Here is a 24,194-nt window from a genome sequence, read left to right as displayed (position 1 = left end):
GGGTGTGGGGGGTGGTTAGGGGAAGGGGGATTCTCTTTTTCATCAGGCAGTGGTTTAAGAAGGCATCCTGCAGATTGTCTCCAAAGCAAAAACCATCCTTCCATTTCTGCAGTGTATGCGGCCTCTGACCAGCACTGAAATGTCACTAAATTTGAAATCATGTTCTAACACACCACGCCCTAGCTTTGAGCTCACTGTCAGAGTCATTGGCACAGGCAGAATCAGAAGCTGGTGCCTACAAAACCGTAATGTTTTGGGCAGCAGGGACCAGAGAGTATAAAGCATGTAGGCTCGGGACAGCTTCCTGGAAGCCAGGTGTTAGCTTCTACTGCTGTGTCACTGTCAAGTTCATCTTCTAAGTGTTGCGGGCTAATTGATTAACCCTGTGAGTCAGCTGTGGTCTCATCACCTTCATTTGCAATGAATGTGTGAAACAAAAAACAAATGTTTCTCATGCTCCTCAGTAAATTCAGTTCCTTTTTTCTTATTCACTGCTTTAATGGAATGTCTTTTTGATTTTGGCAACGAGGAAATAGCCAACAGAGCTAAGAATGCATCTCCGTTGACAAGTTACAGGAGGATGAAATGACTATTGTCATGAGCAGAAACTGCCCTCCTCCATTACAGAGAGGATATAATGGACGGTCCCTCCTTTTGCTCCTCAACCTGCAGACCTCAGGGTGTGTGATATCAGGATGTGGAGGTCCTGTTGAGATTAGAGGATAAGACCACAGTCACACGGGTAAAGAGGTAGGCAGGATTTTCCCCATGGGATGTGGGTGTGGTCATTCCCAGAGAAGAAGGCTGGATCTCAGCAGGGAGCCAGAAGTGGGAGGGAGCAAGGCAGGCAGACCAGAAGGGCCACCTCTTCTCCTCATAGCCTCCCCCTGCCCTTGGGCTGGATTTAGACATAATTTTCCAACCTCACCTCTGGGGAAGGGAATAAGATGGGCTCCATGGTAGAGGAAGCCCGGGAGCAAGGCGGCAGGGCACATCCTGAGTACCATTGGTGCAGCACGCTGCCATCCACATTGCTGTAGAGGCTCGCTTTAACCATCCCAGCTCAGTCGTGGTATTGCTGTGAGGAATTACAGGTGGAGCTGTGAGTCTTTGCCTGGATCAGCGTGTTACACGGGGGGACTTCAGTCTCAAGTGGGATAGTCCCAAATGGCAGGTGAACATTGGGAAGCAGAAGGTAGCATGTGGCGGCCAGCCCCGTGCTGTGCCTTTTCCTTGCTTGCTAACCTTAGGGCAGTTTGCACAGCGAATCCACATTGGACCCTCGAGCCAGACTTTGTGGGTTAATGTCTTAGTCCTATCACTTACCGGTTGTTGACTTTAGGCGAGTTAGCCTCTCTGGGCCTCAATTTTATTGTCTGCCAAAGAGGGATAGTCACAAGTTGGTTGGAGAATTAAATGGAGTTCTTTTAGTAATACGCAAATGCTACATAAGTGTTCGCTTTCATTTTAAGATTAAGGATGCTGTTAGATTTCCTTATATCAGGATTCTTAGGATCATGGGTGAAATGGACATGTACCTGCACGAGGCAAAGAAGGCCGAGGTAACAGGAGGGATGGGAAGAATTTTAGAGAAAAGGATGATGTGGCCCCCACATGGCAAAGACTGTGACATAGTTACAAAGGATACCCTGAACTGTCACCTCCAGGGGAAATTGTCATGGTATGCTTGTTTCCACCCTATGGGGAAAAGGTTAGGGGGTGAGCTTTTCAGCCTGGATTTAGGACTCCTTTGATGGTAACAAAAGGAGTGGATTCAGATAAATCAACTCCCGCCCCCACCATGAAACGAAAACTTCCTATGTTTTACAATACAGTGACCTCAAGCACAAACTCTAAGGATATTTGGTGCAGCAACTCAGAAAGGAGCTGATGAAAACTCTTAGTCATACGGGGAGACTGTGTGGCTCTCGTCTGATGTCTTCTCGTGACATGTAAGGTCTGTTGGTCCCCCGCTGAATTAGTTTCCTAAGGCTGCCATGACAAATTACCACAAATCGAGTGGCATAAAACAAAAAAAATGTATTATCTCACAGTTCTGGAGTCTGGAAGTCCAAAATCAAGGAGTCGTCAGGGTTGATTCCTTCTGAAGGCAACAGTTAAGGTCCAGAATGAGCATGATGACCCCCCCCCCTCCGTCTCCAGTGTGGATGGGAATTTCCACAGAGTCCAACTGGGAGAGCAGTAGGGTGTCCATGGCAGAGTTAGGGTTTGCAAGGAATAGTATGAGGGCTAGCACTGCATTAAAAGACCATCCACATCTGTTTGTGCTACCCTTTCTACACCAAACTGCTAAGCCTCCATCAGAGAGTTGCCCGATCTCAGGGCACACAGAAAGGACAGAGAGCACAGCATAGGTCTTTTGCCCATGGAAACAGCCAATGCTCCTGAAGGCTGGCCCGAGGTGCCAGCGCCTGACACGGAAGATGGCGTGTCACTAGACAGAAACAAGAATGACATTCCAAGCCACTTTATTTTCAAATGAGCGAAAGCAAATCAACGGCCCTTCCTTTTCATCTGGCATGATATTTTCTCCATGCAGCGGCACTTAGCAACGGCTTCGTCCCTCCTGATTAGTGCTGCCATTAGAGAAATGATTCCTCAGCACACTGAGTCATCTCGGATCCTGACAACTGTAACCATTCCAGATGGTGAGAACATCAACGACCATAATGGCCCTTCCAGTCAGTGTTTGCTGCGAATTGTTCTCGGAACCACAGGGGACAGACACCAGCTTGTAGCCTGGAGAGATTTACAAGGTGTGGCTGCAAAGGAACAGCATGGATTCCACAAGCCACATGTGGAAATCAGTCACTCTTCTTCAGAGTCACAACCTACGACCAGGGGCCAGATCACAACACCAGCCTTGAGAAGCAAAGAACAAAAAGCCTGGGGCGACCCAGTAAAATGCCGAGCAAGACTCGAGAAACAGGTGCTCGGTGTCTCCAGGACCCTGCTGTCAACACAGGCTCTTTGCTGGCTCCTTTCATACTGTCACCTAGACCGACATGCAGGCCTCGGAGGAAAAGACAGGCATCCAATATGCATGTCTTTCAGTGTGAAGAAAAAGAAGCCATCTGCAATCTCTCATGTAGACGGCAAAAAGTCCAACATCTTGGCATTTCGGGTTTTCAGGGAAAGAAATGCTAAGCTGGAGAAAAATAAAGGCGGTTTTTAGAATTTGTGCAAATGACTTCACAAAGCTGGTTGAGTTGAGCAGTTTCCCTCCTACACCTGAATGTCTGGTTTTGAAGGGCTACGGGAGCGTACTAAGCACAGCTGAATTTATTTTACCAATTTTCTAGCTTACGTTATAAAAAAAATAGTACCGGGCGAAGGCTCATCATCATTACGGCACAGTGAAGTGCTCAGTTCACAATTGGTTGTTTAAAGTTAATAGTAGATCAACTGAGCAACTACTAAAAAGATGATGCATTGGCTTAATTCTGCGTTGTTACAAAGCCCAGCAGCTGAGTTAATATATACATGGAGATGTTGGCAGACGGCTCCTTTTGGTAATAATATTCATTTTTATGAATGGCTCATTTATTTTTTATATGTTCCTCTTTAGCCCTGCCCTCATTTCTCCCCTCTGTTGCTGAGCCTGGCTCCCAGGACTCTGAAGGTAGAGGGGGAGGGATCTCTCTGAATCTTAATGGAGAGAAGGAACAGGCTGCTGCTTAGGACGGCTCCAAAGCAGTAAAAAATGAAGAGGAAAAAAATCAGAAAGCAAATCCGTGGCAGCAATTGGTTTCAGAAGTGCCAGTCGGCTGATTATTTACTGAGTCTACACCCTGCTCTCTTTGTAGGTGTGTTTGTTTCAAATCCAGGTGGTGACTCATCATTACGGTGAATCTCTCCCATCCACTCACTTCCTGCGGGAGGAAACTGTAGATGTGCAAGGCATTTTATCTTTTTATCTAATCACCTGAAGAACAAGAGGAGCATACTTATTTGGGGGGGGGGGGGGCAGGGGCGGAGTACAGCCCTCAAAGGAAAATGCACTAGACCTTTGCCTTGGAAGTCATTGGAGCGTGGCAGAGAGGGGCTTATAAACTACTCCAGCTTCTCTGTTGCAATTGCAGGTATGTTTACAGCAGGGCCCCAAAGGGTCTGATCATCACTGCTGAGCAGCTCCAGTATTTTCTCTGCCTACGAAGCTATCTGCTTTCCCCAGATTTCTGAATGTTTACTGGGAAGGAAGTCCTCCAGGCTGTCCTCCATTATCCCCAAGAGCAGTATCCCTCTTTGCTTGGCCCTCTCTCCACACAGCCCTTCCAAACGGGAAACGTGGGAAAGGAATGGCTAAGGAGACCTTTGGGGCCACAGCTGAGAGAGAGCTGAGACTCCCCAAAACATAAGAGAGACAGTAGAGCCAAGTGGTCTGGAACTTCCGCTGCAGAGTCAGACTGCCCTGGTCTGGGATCCTGGGTCTCCTGCTTACGAGATGGTGACCCTCAGCAAGTTACTTAACCTCTTTGGGCTTCCATTTCTGGAAACTGAATGCAATCATAATACCTCTCTCGTAGGTGTGTCGAGAGGTTTACATGAGATAGTACAAGTAAAGTACTTAGAATGTTGCCCAGCACAAAGGAAGTTTTAGCCACTGTTGTAGGTATTTCAACTTCCTGTACTAAGCAGTCCCTAATTTAAATGCCAAAGGGTGCCCAATTGTACCCATCACCCTAAACTAGCAAAAGGAAGACCTCATCAGGGGAAATTAAGCCTCTCCCTCTCAGATCGATAATGAAGGGAGCTGGCCTGTGCAAGTATTGTATGTGGGTGCTGATGGAGCCACACGTGAAGTTTCCCACGGGTGGAAAACTGAGAAGACCTCCTCTTACAGGACTCAGAGTTACTCATGCCTCACTTGTATCGGTATCTGAGCGAGTCTTGCGGGTCTCATGTGGCACTGTGCAGAGGCTGCTAAAAATGCCCAGGAAGTCAAAGCAGACCTCACTGCCAGAGGTCTTATACTTTGAAACAGATAAGACATTCATTCATAGGGAACAGTAAGCTAATGGAAAAGGCAGCCTCCGATCAAGCTTCCCCAGTGTGTGTCGAGATGCAAGTGCTCAGCAACTCAGGGCAGAGAGAGGTCAGTGCCAACAGTTAGCCCTGGGAACCACGGTGCCTGTCCTTCAAACTTCTGCTCTTAGGGGGAATAGGGTTCTTGCTTATTCTTTTTCTTTCTCTTCCTCCTTCTCCATCTCCTTCTTCTTTGAGAGTTTATATTTGCAATATGTTTCAGAGGAAGATGCAGCCCACTGAGGCTGAGTAAGAGCTCTTGGCAGATTTCTGTGTGGTCTACAGATCCCCTGCTTCGGAATGATCTGACATGCTCATTAGGACAACTGGTTCTTGGGCCAAACCCCCTTTGGCCTGGTGACTCGAGACTTCGAATTTTTAAGAAGCTGCCCAGAGAGATGTTTTTTGTGCATACTTGGTGTGACAGCTGTTGACTCGGAGATGATTTAATCTAGCTGCTTTGTTTTGCAGATGGGGAAACTGAGGCCCAGGGAAGTGAAGCATCTTTCCCAAAGTCACCCAGCTAGCTAGTGGCAGAAGCAGAACCCTGTAGGAGGGGAAATTCAAGAGCATTCTGACTACAGAGAGGTCTCCAGGCTCTCTGGATGTGAAACCTTCCCAGACAGGCAAATACTGAGTTCTATTTCCTCTCTAGCTGGCATATAGTTCTGGCCACAGCAATATGGGACTTATTACTATATTTTACAACAGACATAAATTCCGCATTTCCAAATAAAACTGGAACCTGGTATTTGCCCAAAGAAAATAAATTAATTTTAATGAGGATCTCACGTAGTGTTTACAGATTTTGCATGTTTCATTTGGTAATTTAATGCTATTTTACCTTGAGCATTGATATGGAATTGATGAAGTTTTTTTTTTTTAAAGATAGGAAAGAAGAAGCCATAAATATAACTATTTCCCAGCCTTTAAAATTCCACAAGAATTAATGACACAAAACTATGTAAAGTTGCAAAGAGTAGGTGATGACAGAGTTGGGGAAATGACAGCAAAGGGGGAACAATATAGCTATAGAACAGATATATGTACCTTACCTCCAAGTCACAGTGCCTAAGAAAATGTCATTACGGCTCACGCATTTGTCACCATATTGAAAATAATTCAAGGCCAGAGTCTATGACTATTGTCTTCTTTGGAGTGTCCCACAACACTAAGCTCAGTCTTACGTAAACACTCAAAATATGCTGCCTGATGAATGGGAGAGGAAGGTGGGGAGAAGGTGAAAGAGTGAGAGGGGTATGTGAGGGTGGGAAAGGGAAACTGAAATCAAGACGTGGAGGAAGTCTGTGTCTGGTTACCCTCTTACAGAATTGGTGTGTTTATCAGGGGCACAGGGGTCACAGAGGAGAATGGCGTGGTCGGCAGGCAGGCCACAAGGAGCCCAAGGAAGCACAGATTCTCAGTAGGGCACGTGTGGAAAGCTCGCGTGATAGAATTTAATGCTAAGGCGTGTAAGATACCACCTATCCAGCTTTAAATCTCTCAGCAAAGAGTAAAAGCATCTTAGGTGGCTAGCTGTCTGTTGTACTTTCATTCATTCCTGTTTTGTTTGTTCACTGATTGTTATTCTAAAAACATTTCTTTCTAATAATAACGAAAATGACGACTAGTGGTAATAAAGTGCCTGCTCTGGGCCATCACCCCATTACATAGATGAGGAGGTGAGGCTCAGAGAAGCTGGGTAACTTGCCCAAGGTCACACAGCTAGGATTCAAACCCAAGACTGTTCCATGCCAGCCTCGCCTTTGAATCACCGCAGTGTTGCACGAAGCGAGCCTTTCTGCAGACATGTGTGTTCCTCTGGAGCTGCTCCAAACCCTCCCCACATTCTGTTCCACCACTGCATCCAGGGAATCTGGTTCTCGCCTCAACTCCGCCCCCCACTTGCGGTGTGACATCGGCCAAACCTCTTTGTTTCTATGGGTCACGTCTCTTCATCAGCAAAATGCAGGGATTGTGTTAAGTGATCACTGAAATTCCTTGCACCTCTAAAATTCCGTGTACCTGTGACTGGACGCTCATTCCTCTCAGGTGGGGGAGCATTTGTGAAACTGCCCATTTCTCTCATGACCTCGAGTATCTCATCTAGGCTGTTGCTTCTTGTGGTGGAATCAGCCGTTGCCCATCCGATAGACATTATTCTTAATAGAACCCTTGACTTTCTTCAAGGTAGCAATGCACCCATCTAAAGGACTACATTTTCCAGCTTTGCTTAAAGCTGGATGCACCGCACTTCTAGTGTTTTTGGCCAATGAGATGTAAGTGGATCGGGCTTTCAGGGGAGCGCCTCTCACCTTCTGTCTTTTTCCTTCCTGCTAGAAGGATGGGCTTGATGACCAGAGCTCCAGCAGTCATCTGGGGCCAAAGGCAGCTTTGAGGATAGAACCCACATGCTAAGAAGAGTGGCACAGAAAGATAGAGACCATGGTCTCGACTGACCATGGAGCCACCATACCAGCCTTGGGTGTCCTACCTCCAAATTTCTTTTAGGTGAGACAACGATAAATCCTCTTGGATTTTCTGCTACATGCAGGCAACTAATTCTCACTAATATACCCTCAAACTCGTCACTCTTCCTTTCTCTAGCTGTAATATTTCCCGTAAATTGTAGTGTTAAAGTCGCTGCGGCCTGCTGGACAAACTAATGACCTGCTGGCACCTCCAAATCAATTTGCACAACGCTAGATTCCTAATCTGAAAACCATAACCTTAAAAAAAAACCGGTTTCTCTTGTGTTCCCTGCTGCAGCAAATGGCCACACCACGCTTCCTGCCACTAGGGCTCAAGGCCCGGTGTTCATTTTCATTTCTCTTATTCAGTCAGTTGCCGAATCCCGTGTCTGCTCCCTTCGTTGATTTAACGTTCTAAGGGCACACTAGCGCAAGAGACAATTGGCGCTGGGGGTACAAGAATAAGGCAAACAGACGTTTATCGGTTCTCACGATGCTTGCTCTCGAGGGCAGGGGATTATCTGTTCTCGTGAAGCTTATAGCCAAGACAGGGATTAGTTGTACCATCATGCAAACAACTGTGAAACTGCAATGGCAGCACGGGCTACGAAGAAAAGGTACTGAGAACACACAATGGGGGGCCAGGGAAGGCTCTGGCTTGGCTGAAGACTGAAGGATGGGTGGGCCTGATTTGAGCAGGGAGGGGCATGAGGTGACAGAGGAAAGAGCGCGTGAGAAAGTCTGAGGAAGGAAGGGGCAGGGTACTCTCCAGGGGTTGAAAGGAGGCTGGCTGTTGGCTAAAGCAATAGGAGCCATGAGGGATCCAGGAGGCAAAGGTGGCTTTCAGACAAATATTAAGGACTTTGAGCTTCATTTGAAAAACAAAGGGGAGGCATTTGAAGGCTTTTAAGTGGCTGAGGGAGGGTGGGCAGTGACCTGGCCTCCCTGTGTCCTTCCCGTTTCTTTTCTCCTCTTTCCTGGATTTTCTCTGCTACTCCACTCATTTCCCGTTGTTTCTCTCCCTGAAACTCACCCTCCACGTGTGAGGATCATTCTTCCAAATCCCAGTGCTGAGCGTTTTGCTCTCATTCCTGCTAAATGAAATCCAACTTCCCAAGGCAGAGTTCAAGGCCCCAGCTTCCAGGTGCCTGCTTCCTCGTGTGCAATTCGCTCTCCCTCACACGCCCTTCGTGCTGCAGCCACACTGTATTGTCATGCGCTCCCCGACTCTGTGCCTTTCCTCGTGCTCTTCTCTAGGAACTGAAATGCCATTTTCTCCAATGACCATTTGTCACAACCCTCTGCCCTTTAAGACTTTGCTCCAGCTCAACTTTCTCCCTCAGGATTTTGCCTGCTGTCCCCAACCCAGTCATCCTTCCTCCTCTGTGTCTCTGAGCCCTGTATCTGCTCCTCCCCGGGAACTTGTCACTCTGCATCTGGGCACAAGCCTTATCTCCCAAAACAGGTTGATGGGAGGATACTGGCTGCTTCTTTTCTGTACCCAGGAGGTCCCACCGTGCCCCACTTAGAGCAAGGGGCTCAGCAAATGTCAACTGAAGGAACGAATGAATGATACTCAAATATGTGGGCAAAATGTCATTCAGGGTCACCCCTCACACAATCCCTGTGTAGTCAATGAAAATGGCGTGTCTGCACGGTGAGCCTGGGAACGTGCAGACCGCTTTTAAAAACAGACCAGCTGGGGGCGCCTGGGTGGCTCAGTCGGTTAGGCCTCCAACTTCAGCTCAGGTCACGATCTCGCGGTCCATGAGTTCGAGCCCCGCGTCGGGCTCTGGGCTGACGGCTCAGAGCCTGGAGCCTGCTTCCGATTCTGTGTCTCCCTCTCTCTCTGCCCTTCCCCCGTTCATGCTCTGTCTCTCTGTCCCCAAAAAATAAATAAACGTTAAAAAAAAATTAAAAAATAAAAATAAAAACAGACCAGCTGGGTTCAAATCCCAGTTCTACCACATACTACCTGTGCTCCATGAGCAAGTTACCTCATCTCTGTAAAATGGGGGTAATAGTGTACTTACTTGGGGGCATTAAGTGGGTTCATTCACATGGCACATGTCTAAAAGTATCTGTCGCAGAGTGAGTACTCACTAAAAGCCTTCGCCATCATGCTGTCATTCCCAGTTGGAATGACTCTCACTAGGTGACAGTGCCTTCTGTGATCCAATGACCTACAAAATGGTGCCTGGGGCCAGACTCCTGGGCAGCGTGATTTCCCACAAGCTGTTCCACAGGAGAGCCTCCCAACACCTCTGCATCTTAACAAAATGAGCCTGGCAGGTCCTTCATCTCGTTCCACAGACTTTCAGTTTATGCCGTTTCGGCCTCTGGGCTGTGATCTCCTTAAGGGCAGAGACGACAATAGTAAGAGCCAGCACTCCACCATCCGTACCACACACCGGGCACTCTCTGTTCAGAGTGTTCACATGGATCCTCTCATGCGTTTTTTCAAAAAAGTCTTACGAGGCAAGTAGGGCGCAGAGAGGTTCGGTAACCTGTCCAGAAGCGTGGAGCCGGCATTTAAACCCAGCCAGTCCGGCTCCAGAGGCTCTGGGCTTCCCCACGCTATCTCACCTCTCCTCTACATCTTTACTACCTGGCGCATAGGAGGCTCTCAAGAAATTTTTGCTGAACGAATGGATCCCAGTGGCATCTTCAGGGAAGCCTTCTAGTGTTTTTTCTCTCTCCAGGATTTCTGGCTGGGTCCCTCTCCCATGGTCCCCTCTAAACCCACCCACAGCAGCTGCTAAGGAGTCCTGCTCTCCTCAGGAGAGCATGCCCTCTTGGGCTTGAGGCAGTGGCCTTGCGTGACCCCCACCAGGGTTCCCTCTCAGCCTTCTGCTCTCATTCCCTTTCTTAGAAAGAGTTGCTGGAGACTCCACATCACTCCTAAGAATGGAAATTTTCATGCTAGGCTGGGGGAATTAAGAATGATTTTCTGTGGGGGGGGGGGGTGGATTTTAACTGGACTTTATTCTTTTTCTATTTCTTTTATTCTTTTTTTTAACTCTATAAAAAGTGTATGTATTAACTGGAGAAACTGTGACAACTACAGAAGTAAACAAGGGAGAGAATTTTAAATGGAGGATATTTTTGCTCTTTATTCAAAATATTCTTTAATATTTAAAGATCCTTACAGTAAAAAAATAAAAATGAAAAGAACCCAAGTGATTAGACATTATGCGTTAGGGAGAGAGAAAACCTTTCTAATTCTGACTTGTTCTCATTCAGCGTCTCAAGACCTTGACAACTGCTTTAATACCTTCTGCTCCTGTCCTAAAATGGTGACATGATCCATAAGGTAAAAGCAGAGTTTCAAAAACTGCCCTGATTCTCCCATAGTCCCTGAAGAGAAATGGCAAAGTGTGTCCACGTTCAGCCCAGGATACAGGAAGGCACGCAGAAGAAAAACTATACATTCCACCTTGGCGAGGCTTTGAGGGCTTCTTACCAACCCTCCTGCAGAACCCTTCCTTCTTTTCTACAAAAAGTGGTCCTGGACATATACACCTAAATATATTCATGCAGCTTTGCAACTGAGTTTCAAAAGACATTCCTTTGCTGGAAGAATATTGGATTTTTTTTATGAGTTCTTAATATTTCTGCCTCCACTAACGAGAACTTACCCACTCTCATTTTTGTAACATAAATTACAAAGGTGATACAAATTTATGTATCTAAATGTAGAACATTTAGAAAATACCAAAAATGTGCAAAGAAGGAAACGAAAAGCATCAGTAAATCCACCTTCCTGAGAACCTGGCCCACTCTGGAGTTGTGGCTCTGAACGTGGATAGGTAAGTGGAACGGGAGAGAAGAACACGTGTAGGGGGATATCTGTGTCCTTGGCTGGTCCCAAATGCCCTGCGTGTGGTCATGGCATTCCGATCCCCTTTAGAAACTGCTTCCTCATAAACTCTCTTCCCCACAACCAACCAACCAACCAACCAATCAATGTGTACCACACACACACACACACACACACACACACACACACACACATATGAATACTGTGGTAGTACAAGGACATGTCAACCCCAGTCAGTCCCAATACCATTTTCACAGGGTTAGGCATAAAACCCAGCCAGTCTAATCTAATTCCTTCCGGGGAACGTTTCCTAACTGGGTGAGAGAAAGAGATTCCCTTCTGCTCTGGTGGTAAAGACGGAAAGATGAGCTCCCTGGAGCCACTAGCTACAATAGCTGTAGCCCCGTGGAGAAGGTTGTTTCAGACAATGAACGGAAGACAAGAATACTGAAGAATCTTTCATTGCGTTTGAGTCCCTGGTGTGGCTGTTCCTCGCTGTAGCTGAACCTGCGTCAGGTTCTCTCTGAGAGCAGCGACTTCTTGCTTTGCCCAATTTGGTTACCGGAGCCTGTACGTTTCTTTTGGTCTGAGGTATTTTGAGTTGGAAAATTCCTCACGGAATCAAGAGTCTTGTTTAAACAAACACACCTACGTTACACGTAAGGAGAAAAACTTAGGGAGGTGCATTCATTTAGGATAAATTTAAAAAATTTATGCAGAAGAAAGTGTCGGGCCTTGCCCTGCCACGCCTCTTGTGGCCTGCTCTGGATCTGACCAGAGATGAAGGTGGCATAGCCCTTCTCAGACAATCCAACTAGCTGTCACCACTCTCAGAGCTCTCATAGGGGTTAGGGGATGTGTCCCAATACTGTGGGAGCATGAATCCTAGCCTAGCCTTCTTATTCACGCTGTTTCTCTGGAACCGGGTTTCTCAACTTAACAGGGAGGTGAGCCAACTCTACCGTAGACAAGGTATTATTGTCTAGTGTCCTTTCTGCCCTTCTACCATTAAGCCAGGCAGGCCACCATTCCCTGTGCATCCAGTGGCCACTGAAGGAAGACTCTGGATAGCTCAGCTCCATTGTCAAAATCACCCAGACCCCACCTCACCTCACTCCCAACCCTTTCTAGTCTGCTTCTAACTCCTGCTTCAGATTTGTGTCCCAGATTTTGACTCCTATCCTGCCCCTTTGTTTTTCACAACTAGTCTTGGTTTCATCTGTTGAGCCAGAGAACTCCCCAAGAACTTTTCCTCCCATTTTCCCTACCCCCTCCTTCAGCCCACTTTGTTCCCCTTGTTTCTGCTCCAGCCCCACTCAGAACACAAATCTTAACATTAATTGGTTTGGCTGCCTCCCCAGATATATCTCTCCCTCCCAGGTCCCTGAAGGCAGAGGGTTGGGGAGTATAAGCAAAGAGGAAGGATGGAGGTCCGTCTGGAACGGAACAGAAAGGTCCTTCTGGGTTACAAACAGGAAGGCACATTCACATGAGGTAAAAAGGCATTAGTCACCACATCTAACAAAATGGAGGAGTTTCTTTACAGATTCATGGAGCTGAGAAATAAATGGGTCCCATAGTTTACTCTCTTGCCCCATTAGGTGACTTGGTTGGCTTTATCTACACTGAGTGCTGGTTGGGAAACGTTTCAAGGAGGATTTACAGCACCTCTTATTTTGTTCATCTGTCTCCCTATCCAGGGAAGAAACAATCCACATCTTTCTTGTGTCATTACCTAAAATAGATCATTTAACCTTTTTATTAATACAACTTGTGTTTCTTTTCCCCATGGACATTCTAGAGAGCAAAGAAGAAGAGCCCAGCTCTGAGCCAAAAGAGCATCTTGAGAGGGTTTCAGTGACCTGCTGGCCCCTCCTTGTGTTCCTTCCCCTCCAAATGGGGTCCACCTTTTCTCCTCTGCCTCCACTTGCTTGTTGGCTCAATTATGATTGTTCTCTGCCACCTTCCAGATTGGATTCAAGATAGCTGGAAGTAAAAAGCACATATAATAGGACAATTTCAAATAAAGATAAAAAATGATAACAGAATCTATCAGTTGGAAGGTGAACTTGGGTAGAGACTGGAAACTTGGGTAGAAAATGGTAACGGGCAATAAGCAAACCTCTATTTGGGTCCTGTTTTCACTGGTGGTAAATACTGATTTGGTACGAGTAAGGGTAGTGCAGTGACTCTTAGCTCAGTGGCTGATTGGTTTTTCCATGATTATTGAGCATTTACTAGTGCCACGCACTGTTCAGGATACAGAGATGCCCAACATTTTTTAATCCCCATCCTCAAGGTGCTCACAATCTAATCTGGTCCTGTTATAACTGTACGTACTGAAAATACTCATAAGTTTCTCTGTGTCTGATCCACCCACTCTTCTAGGCTCTTCTATGTTATGTGTCATGCCTCATGTAGTTGATGAAACCTGCCCAAAATTATTGGACCAGGGATGTATGTCCAAGCCAAAGATGGCCATCAGGCACTGGACTCAAGGGAAATCAAATATTCCTAGGGACACTTGGTGTGAGATTGACTGTTATATTTCTTCTGTATTACATGAGGCCATGCAAATTTTGGCAGATCGTGTTTTCCAAAATGCCTGTAACATATCTCCTATCCCACTCGCTCTTGACACTTCTCCCATTGAATGGGGGAGTTTATGTTCTCTCCCCCTTGAACTTTGCGACTGCTTCAAGTGACAGAGTATGGCAGAAGTGATGATATGTGACTTCTAAGTCTAGCTTCTAAAAATGCCACGTACTTCCACTTTGTTCTCTTGGGATATTGCTCTTGAAATCCAGCTACCACGCTGTGTGGCAGCCATGGAGAAGCCCATGTAGTAGGAACCAAGGCCCCTGGCCCACACGCCTGGCTGGGTTCCGAATCAAACAGCTGGGTACCAACTTGCCAGTCATGTGAGTGAGCCGTTTGAAAGCAGATCCCCCAGCCCCAGTTCAGTTGCCCAGATGATGCTGGGCAGAGATAGGCTGTTGCCAATGAACCCCACCTAAATTGCAGACTCACAAGCAAAATAAATGATTGTTGCTGGTTTTAAGCCACTAAGTTTCATTCGTTATTTCTTTATTCAGTGACCAAATCCTTACCAGAACCTAGGTCCAGAAACTAAGTTTTTTTACCTTATCACCCCTATTCCAAACCCTGACTTTTTTTCTCAGCATGATATACCATTTCTACTGGTCCTGGGGTCCTTCCTTCACTGCCCTCCTGAAGCTTCTGTTACTTCTGGTCTGAATCTGCCCACCTTCAGGCCTCCTTGACAATGACTGACACCTTCTTAAACACCCTCCTATTGTTTATTACTGGGAAGGCAGTTTAGCGTAGCCGTTTAGATCATGTGCTTTGGAGTTAGGAAGACATGAGACAAATTCATAAGTTCCCTAATCTTATCGTAAAAGTATATTGTGAAGGGCGCCTGGGTGGCTCAGTAGGTTAAGCATCCAACTGTTGATTTCGGCCAGATCATGATCTTACAGTTTGTGAGATGGAACCCCACATTGGGCTCTGTGCTGGCAGTGTGGAGCCTGCTTGGGATTCTCTCGTCCTCTCTCTCTGCCCCTCCTCAACTCACATGCACGTGTATGTGTGCGTGTGCACATGCGCGCACTCTCTCTCTCTCTCCCTCTCAAAATCAGTAAACCTTTTTTTTTAAGTATATGGCGAGGATCAAAACAAGACAATATATGGTAAGTACTTAGCACCTTATGGCCAGTGTTGCTACCTCATCAGATACCCAATATTCTTTCACTGCTTTGAGAAGCAGACCCTCATTGTTGGGAATGATGATGTACCAACCCTGAGACCCTACCTGTACCAACCCTACAGTTTCCTGCTCCTTGCAGATAGGTTGGCTAATGAGATGTAGGCCGAGTTGTTTCAACGGGCTGGCAGGAAAGCTCTTTAGAGGGGCTCGCCCTGTTCTGGTTCCCTTTCTGTCCTTATTGTGGACACCACGCTGGGGCATGTGTACCGAACGGCACCCCTGAGGATGGGAGCTTTGCACTAATGGAGGGGGGGAGGGTGAGAAGGAATCCAGGGCCCAGATGTCCATGGAGTTACCATACCAGCTTACCTCTGTATTCTTTCATGCATGACCAAAAAAGATCTTGCTTGAAATAATTTCATTTTGTGTGTCTAGTATTAGAAGCTGAACTTAATTCCCAACTGATACACACAATAAGTTCCAGTTAGTATTATTGTTCTCTCTTCATATCCCTTCCCTGAGGCCGTGGGACTGTCTGCTTTTTGGGTCCAAGCCATCTTGAGGCCGATCTGCCCCATCACATCAGTCACGTAGTCACTCTGGTTAACATAGGCAGGACGTATACCCTGCAGCAGACTCTAGGGGTGTATCGATGCCATAACTGACCAGGTTTTACGTTAGTTGGGGCCTTGAAGGGGAATCTTTCTGCTCGTTGTTTGTCAATGTACCGACTGGTTTGTGTGCAGGAATGCATCCTTTTTCACAGATGTCTTCATATTATCTACGTGTTATGAACTTGTCTGTCAGCCTTGTTCCATTATAATGACATTATAATGTCAAGGTGTAGAAAATGAAATTAGAATTAAAGACATGAACAAAAGCGAGTAATTAGGAAAAAGAGAAGGCTTTAGCTCTAAGATTTTTCTTAATTTCTTAATTATTATTTTATTTTAGAGAGAGAGAGAGTAAGGGAGAGGGGCAGAGGGAGAGAGAGAGAGAGAGAGAGAGAGAGAGAATACCAAGCAGGCCCTGCACTGTCAGTTTAGAGCCTGACCTGGGGCTCGAACTTATGAACAGTGACATCATAACCTAAACTGAAACCAAGAGCTGGATGCTTAACCAACTGAGACACTCAAGCGCCCCTATGATTTTTCTATTTTTACTAGAAATACTTTTAAAAATTACATTCCATAGACAATTGAAATTTCATTTCTCAATTTAAAAATATTTTGTAAAGAAAAAAGACAAGAATGTGTTACATCTTTTAGGTATGCAGAAAACCCAGTTAATTTTTAGGGTAGACAATTTTGTATAAAGCAGGTTGAATTCTATAAGAACTTTAAAATTGGTATTGCATCATTTATTTAAAGAGGTGTGTGGATCGGAGCACCTGGGCGACTCAGTTGGTTAAGCCTCCGACTTTGGCTCGGGTCATGGTCTCACAGTTCCTGAGTTCAAGCCCCGCGTCAGGCTCTGTGCTGATAGCTCAGAGCCTAAAACCTGCTTCAGATTCTGCGTCTCCCTCTCTCTCTCTGCCCCTCCCCTGCTAACACTCTGTCTCTCTCTTTCTCTCTCTCAAAAATAAAGAAACATTTAAAAAACTAAAAAAAAAAAGGTATACAGATCAAAAGAGATAATTATACAAGGTAACAATCCTTCTTCTCCATAGTCACAAGTAAAATTAAAAGAACTTTCCTTTAAAAAGATGTGTAATTCACTCCTTTACTCTTAGTCAACAACATTTTAGTAAACAAACACCTTACTTGCAAATAAGCATTTATCTTAAGTGTTTATATACATTAATCACATAGAAACTAATGTCAAAGACACTCTTTACTCCTCTCTTATAGTGCTTTATTTTTCAGTTAACTTCAAAAATGCTTTTCCATCTAACACTGCTGAATGAGCACTTTAGCTTACCAGCGTGTATGTACTTATTTATTTTTGTAAAAATCATACAGCTGAGCATAATTTATACATATGTAATGGATATCTGACATTTCTAAAGCCATAAGCTATAAAGGAAAAATATTATTACATATATTATTCTCAGCATACAAGGCAGGAGAAAAGAACCTAAAACCTGTAATCAGTCTTAAAACTTTAGTAGTTTTGCAAATCAGTTCTAATCAATAGTGATGGGACCATTTCTTACATGAGACTTATAAGACAGAAATTATACATTGAAGCCAAGTGATAAATAAACATCTGATGATCTTACTGACCTTCTGAGGAAAGACTTTATATTACTTGAAAAATGAGAGTCTAATACAGCATTTTTTACATTATTTTCACTTAACTTTAAAAACAAGATGCATACAAGTGAAATTATTAATGATCTACCAGGTTATTTTTTCACTCATTGGAAAACTATAACCTCTGCTCTTTCTGAAGGCTAGCATTTATTAAACATGCAGAGTTTTCCCATGTTCTTGATGTTAATTATAACGTCAGGGTTTCACCAAAGTCAGAGTAATATAGTGATTACTCTCCACTGATCTTTATACCGGAGAAAGTGTTGCTTACAATTTGTAGTTTCTATGTATCATTCATTTTGTTCTTTCCATGCAGATCAAAGAAGTTAAAATGTGAAGAATATCTTTCATGTAAAAGGCCCAATTACTTATGTATAAAGTACCAAAAGCCAGTGATGACAATGTGATGGGATGTGAGGAATATGACTGCCTGAGCCCTCTGCACCTGAAGTCCAACTGGAAAACATCCATTCACCTTTGGTTGTTTTCAATGGTTCAGTGTTGTATTTCTAAACTTGTACGGCACTGAGATGAAAGTCTCAATGTTATTGGCTGTACTTTGGCTTAGAAATTTAACTTCTTAAGATATCATTTCAAAAAGAGCATAGAGCATCTACTGAATTGATTTTTTAAAGGTTTTATTTTATAGAATTGTATGGATTGCTATCTCACGAATATGACATTCTATTTAGAAGAGGTAATGGGACAAAAAAACAAAACAAACCAAAAAACCCCACCGAGTATCTACAAATAGCTACTCCCAAAAGGACTAAGAGGAAAATAAAATTTTGGTGCCAGACAGGACAATACCAAGGCAATGTCAAAGAGCTGCTCAAACGAGCAAAGTAATTTAGGCAATTCATTGTTTGAATTATGCAATTATTAATAAAAAATTTGACTAATTCCATTCCACACTATTATACAGTGACTTTTCTTATTATTTTAAGACTGAAGAAATGTAACCTATGGGTAGAGCTACTCTGGCCTGCCTGCTGTGTATACTGAGTGGAACCCCAGGATTCATCCTGAGTATCTTCTGACGGTGAAAAAGTAGCATGTGTAAATTTAATCCAGCATAAAACTCAATGTTTTCCCCACAATGAGAATTTCAGCAGTGTCTTCCCAGTATGAAACTGTGTCTTAGCACTCTACTTACCTTCAGAATTTGTATTAATTCTGACAGAAACTGAAACTAAAGCCTATATTTTATGTTTACTTATCATAGGGGCCTTCTTCCAGAGATGGTGCAAATTGATAGTTTAAACAGTCAAAATTTAAAAATAGACAAAGTCATTTTTTAAAACATTTTACATTGCTAGAGGCATTTGTCACTCCCTGGATATGACTTTTGATCCATGCTGTATGCCTGTTTTTAGATAACAGTGAGCTTCCCAGAAAGAGGAGTCATATCACTGAGTTAAGAGTAACAGACTGAGGGGCGCCTGGGTGGCTCAGTTGGTTGAGTGTCCGACTCTTCGGCTCAAGTCATGATCTCACGGGTTTGTGGGTTCGAGCCCTGCATCGGGCTCTGTGCTGACTGTGCGGAACCTGCTTGAGATTGTCTCTCTCTTCTCTCTACCATTCACTCACACTCTTTCTCTCTCAAAATAAAATAAACTTTAAAAAAAAAAAAGAGAGAGAGAGAGTGTAACAGATTGATAGAGGCACCTGAGTGGCTCAGTCAGTTAAGTGTCTATTAAGTGCCTGACTCTTGATCTCAGCTTAGGTCATGATCTCATGGTTCCTGAGATGGAACCCCGCCTCAGGTTTCCCACCCAGAATCAGCCTGCGGATCCTCTCTCTCCGTCTCTCTGCTCCTCCCCCATTCACATGCACACGCTCTCTCTCTCAAAATAAATAAATAAGCTTAAAAAAGAAGAGTAACACATCGATAATCTTGTATGTTTATTAAAACAAGTTCCCTGAGGAGTTTAACTAGGCAATATTGTTAACCTAGTTTGCTTAAAGTGTACAAAAATACGCAGTGAAAGTTATATATCTTTAAAACATTCCAAAGTCAGGTTTTGTTCTGATTGGCTACCCAATTAGGGCAAACTAATGTGATTTTTACCAACAATATCTGAAACATAAAAATTAAGTTTGGGTTTAAAAGCAGTTATTGAAATTATCATAAATATATGATATCTATTGATTGAACAGTAATAAGATACAGGATGCTAAGATTGACCCTTCACTGCTTTGGTTCATAGACCTTGCTAGAATAAACTACCTTCTAAAAAAAATTCCTTGTAGACTGTGCAATTATAGAGGTTAGGACATTTTGCAGACATAAATTCAATGACATGTTACTGAAGCTTGCTTCTTCTGAAATTTAAAGTTATTTTAAATGCTGAATGAGAATATTTTAACTGTATTAAAATATTCATAAAATATTGCTTAATCAAAATGAGATTTCAAGACCCCTTATCATTCTCTGAACTTCTAAGTGCATTGGTTGATAGACTTGGATAAAGTTTATAGGCGTAAGTATTCAGCAAAAATCTTAGATACCTAGAGAGAGAAAGAAGCAATCTAAGACTCTTCAAAGAGTCAAAACGTGGAGAAGAAACAAAGTAACAAAATAGGCAGAAATAATAATTCAGAAAATGGCAATTTTGGCATAAATATCTGAGAGTCACTGTCGATCACAAATTGAATATGAATATGCAAAACAGACGTGAAAACAAAAATGCCTTATTAGGATGTGCTAACGAGGATATGACAGATGAATCTGTTGACATTATATACATACCACAAAGACTGTCTTTTGCCACAGTTCCATGATGTCCCAGGATAACACAATAGCAGTGGTTAAACACAACCAGATAGTTCTCTTTCATTGTACGGAAAGATTTCCCTGGCTTGGAGCTCTGCCTTTAAAATGATGGGCATAGTTCAGAAGGTGAGTACCAGTCAGAGGGATTCCGAGAAGGGGGAGAGGGGTAGTTTTGTTATGTATTAAGGCAGCCTTTCGAACCCAAGACCCCAAATTCAGCAGCAAATGTGTGGTGAACCTCATCTCCCCTCAGTTTACATGAGGAAAGTAAAATAAATAAAGTGTTCACTCTTTATTTCTTTCCTGGAATACAATATCAGGTATTGCGGAAGACCCGAGGACTCCCAGTTTGCTAGATTGCTTTAAAGGTCAGAATTAGACAATCAAGGATTCAGTGAGGATTGATTTTCCGTGAATGGGAATGATAAGCAGGCCCTTCTGCATCTGGCGCCGTTGCTTCTTGTACAAGAATGTCAACAAACCCCGTGTAGAATGTCACCTCTGCTGGACTGATAGCAGCCTCCTGGAAAGCTGTGTCCAGGGAGACACGAGGCTTGTGCCAGCCTGACAGGAAGGTACGGTGGGTGATGCCTGCCACGGGCACAGGTATCTGCCTGTTCCTATTCTGTTTGTTGCAAACGACTTTAAAGATCTCAAAAATACAAAGCATTGGCAGATGACCCCCTGTGCCCATGTTCTCTTCACACAAAGGCAAAGAGGTGTGGTGAGAGCAAGAATGAGCTTTGGAGAAATGTGGCCACGCTGGTGATCTTAGCCGAGAGGGAGATCATCTGGCTCCTTCACTGCAGATTCCTGTTCCTCCTAGAAGTGCCCAAGGGGCCTGTCTGGCCAACTCAGAGTCCGCAGGTCACCAGACAACATCTCCTCAGGACGGTGGACTCTCACTCTGTCTTCTTGGCAGGTAGACGCGCTTCCCAACCCCCGGGGATGATGTATAGAGTGAAGCACGCGCTTTGTTCGCTGTCTTTTCCATGACGTAACTGGCCTTGAGGAAAGTTCCTGCTGAAGGCAGAGGACCTATCAGAGGACTTGACTAATCAGAGGAAATTATCCAAAGCTAATTAGGTAACAAGGTGACCCAGAAGGAGGCCGTATGTAAAACAGCTTCCTGATTTAAACTCCAAGGAATGAAGCAGAAAGGGAACAAGGACCTGGAGAGTGTGGCCGCAGTGAGTACAGGCAGCTAGAGGTTGGTGGAGAGGAGGGAACAGGCGCTGAGGAGAGGTGAACGCGTCCCGTGGCTACTCCACCCTCAGAAGCCACGGTGGATGGCAGCCAAGCCTCTGCCCGGCGCTTCTCAATCGTGCATTCTTCCAAGTACAGGTGATGCCATCGTTAGGGAGAGTGGGCGTTGGGAGGCACAGCAAAAGGTTCTTGTGTCTATGTTGATTTGAAATTAATTAAATTTGCATCCTCTTCATCCTCCGTTGGCAGGCTCAGCAGGCTCCCTCCAGGGCTGCTCCTTGGAAAACATTAGCACCATTCAGTTTCAAGATTCATTGTCACTGTAAAAAAAAAAAAAAAAAAAAAAAAAGAGAACAATAGTGTATTTCCAAGAAGCTACCAAGAGCTGGTCACTCCACTGTGGAGGTGACTCAAGAGAACATAAACAGTCAGGAAGCCAACAGTGTCCAGCTTACAGTTTCTGAAACAAAGGTTGGTTTGGATTTTATACTTGATCCCTGAGGAGGAAATCCATGAAAGCCAAGAAATAATCCCTAGCTCTTGCTCCAATATCCCTCCCTCGTGCTGATGTGGAGAGAACCAGATGGAGTTGGGGGTCCCTCCCCCCACCTTTAATTAAAACGAATCCCATTCTCTATGAATAGATGCCAAATTTGCCTTTTTTTTTTCCTTTTTTAAAAAAATTTCCATGCATTGTTTTTTTCAGGAGTTGGTGGTCCTGGCGTGTTTTCAAAAGCCCATTTTGTTCGTATCCACAAAGGATCCGGAGGTGCTTTCTCCGTGTCATTTAGAATTCAACCATTAGGCATCTTGGGGTGTGAATAGACATAAATTACGGACATGGTATTCGGACATGACTGTGCTGGCTGGCTAATTTGTGCTTTTGTTTCTAACTTGGCTATCTTGGCCACATAGCTGGCTCTGCAGCTTTCCCCCAGCGAGACCATACCTCCACCCACGTCTCCTGGAGAGCAGGCCACTCTCCCTCTCCTCCTGCTTCTTTTTTCAGTTTTGTGTCCCATCACTCAAATTCCAGAACATCCCTACTTGAAGTGACCTTTGTGTCCAAGGAAGTGCCCGAATGATAATAATCAACAGAACATCGTATGTCCTTAGCTCACAGACATGGGTAGTCTGCAACCGACTGTATTCTTCTTACTCCTACTTCAGGGCTCTCCTGCTCAGGGAAACAGCATGTGTTTCCAAAAAGACTTTGAAGCAGTTTGGTAGATGGATAGGTAGCCAGATAAATAGATCTATCCACGAAAGGGGAGGGGAAACATAGTGTGTATGGTTATGTGTTTGTATTTGTGTTGTGAAGACCGGGGGAAGATGCTGTGATAAGGGCAGACAACCAGTACGAAAGGAGGAGGAGGGCAATTGTGAACAAAAGGACAACTTCTGTAGCAAAATTTACTTACAATGGGAAGCTGATGGAAAATTAAGAAAGTTTTTGGCTGAAGAGCAGATTTAACATCCCCTTCATTTAAGTCACCCTGTACCCCTCTTAAACTGGGCAAGGAGGTTCCATTTCTTGGAAACTGGGTGGTAGCAGAATATTACTTCTAAGATCCAGAAGTTCATCTCTATAGAACATAAGTCTCTGAATTGCGGGTTTTCCTTCTGTGGCCTTATCTGGAAACTTCAGCTCCCCTAAGCACAGTATAACACAAAGCCTCACTCGTAGTGGGCACGAGCCCTCTTTTGTCCACAACGCTGATCTGCGTCCAGCTGTTACAAAAGATGTGATTTTTTTTTAATTTTTATAAAACCATTCCGTAGCCTCTGTTGGAAAACTAAATACAAATAAGCAAAGCAAAAATACCAACAATCTTACTACAGTCAACATTTTGGTGTTCATTCTTCCAAACTTTCTTCCCTTGATAATGACATACATTCTTTTTGTACAAAAGTAGGATCCTATTACGTATATTGTGCTATCGACTGCTTTGCTCACTCTCATTCGCCTGGAGACTTCAGTCCTTGCTAATAAATACACAATATCTTTTTAGTGGCTATAGAGGATCTCATTGCCTCACGAGATGAAAAAGCATTTTTAAAGTACACACCCTTATTGTTAAACATGTAGACCCTTTCCAATAGTCTTTATGTAGCCTAGAAAATGCTACATCTTTGCACACTTCCATTTGTTACCTTCGGGTAAATGGCTAGAAGGGGAATTACCAGGTTAAAATGTGTCCTCTTTTAAAGCTTGAAGAGCCCATTTTCAAATTACCCCCTTCCCTAAATATTTTGTACAATTTACCTTCTCCCCACACTTTCTTTAGGGAAATATCTTTTCCCCCACATCCTTCCCCATACTGGATATTATTATTTTCATTTTTTATTGATCCAATAGGTGAAAATGGTATATTTACTTTTTTATAATTTCTGAGAAAAACAAACATTTTTTAAAGCTCTCTTGGTAATTTCCATTCCTTCTTTTGCAAAATTGCTTATTGATAATTTTTACTCATATTTAAAATGGGACTGTTATCTTTTTATTGGTTTGTGTTTTAAGAATCATAATTTTTATTTATTATACATGTATTGGAAATACTTTACCCCAGTTTTTATTTTCCTTCTCATTCTATTTATTGTGTTTTTCGAAGTACAGAAATTTAGAGTTTTTAATGTTTTAGAGTTTTTAATGTTTTAATTTAGAGTTAAAACTATGCTTTTCTGATATGGTTTCTGATTTGTGTGTCATGCTTTCAAACTAGTTCCCAACTCAGAGTTATAATAAAATTCCTCTATATTTTCCCTGGACTTTTTTCTTTTTTTAACATTTAAACTTATTTGGAGTCTATTTTAATCTAAAGTGTAAGGCAGAGTTCTAAATTTTAATTTAAAAAAATTTTTTTAATGTTTATTTTTGAGAGAGAGAGAGAGA

The 24,194-nt window shown here is 43.8% G+C and overlaps 1 protein-coding gene across 3 annotated transcripts in view; it reads right to left on the bottom strand.

Annotated features, from left to right (window-relative positions):
* Positions 1-10,581: 10,581 nt before the first annotated feature.
* Positions 10,582-24,194, bottom strand: part of TMEM154 (transmembrane protein 154) — a 52,448-nt gene continuing 38,835 nt past the window's right edge. Inside the window, exon 7 of one of the 3 annotated variants that reach the window (XM_015080645.3) lies at positions 10,582-17,844. In XM_015080645.3, the coding sequence (XP_014936131.1) occupies positions 17,829-17,844 (16 nt within the window). In that variant the 3' untranslated portion in view covers positions 10,582-17,828. Of the gene's footprint in view, positions 21,622-24,194 lie in introns of all 3 variants that reach the window. The other 2 variants (XM_015080643.3, XM_015080644.3) reach the window with 2 other exon arrangements.

Source organism: Acinonyx jubatus, chromosome B1 (assembly GCF_027475565.1).
Source record: "Acinonyx jubatus isolate Ajub_Pintada_27869175 chromosome B1, VMU_Ajub_asm_v1.0, whole genome shotgun sequence".
In the NCBI taxonomy this organism is placed as follows: domain Eukaryota; kingdom Metazoa; phylum Chordata; class Mammalia; order Carnivora; family Felidae; genus Acinonyx; species Acinonyx jubatus.
This window is presented reverse-complemented; position numbering and strand designations above follow the sequence as displayed.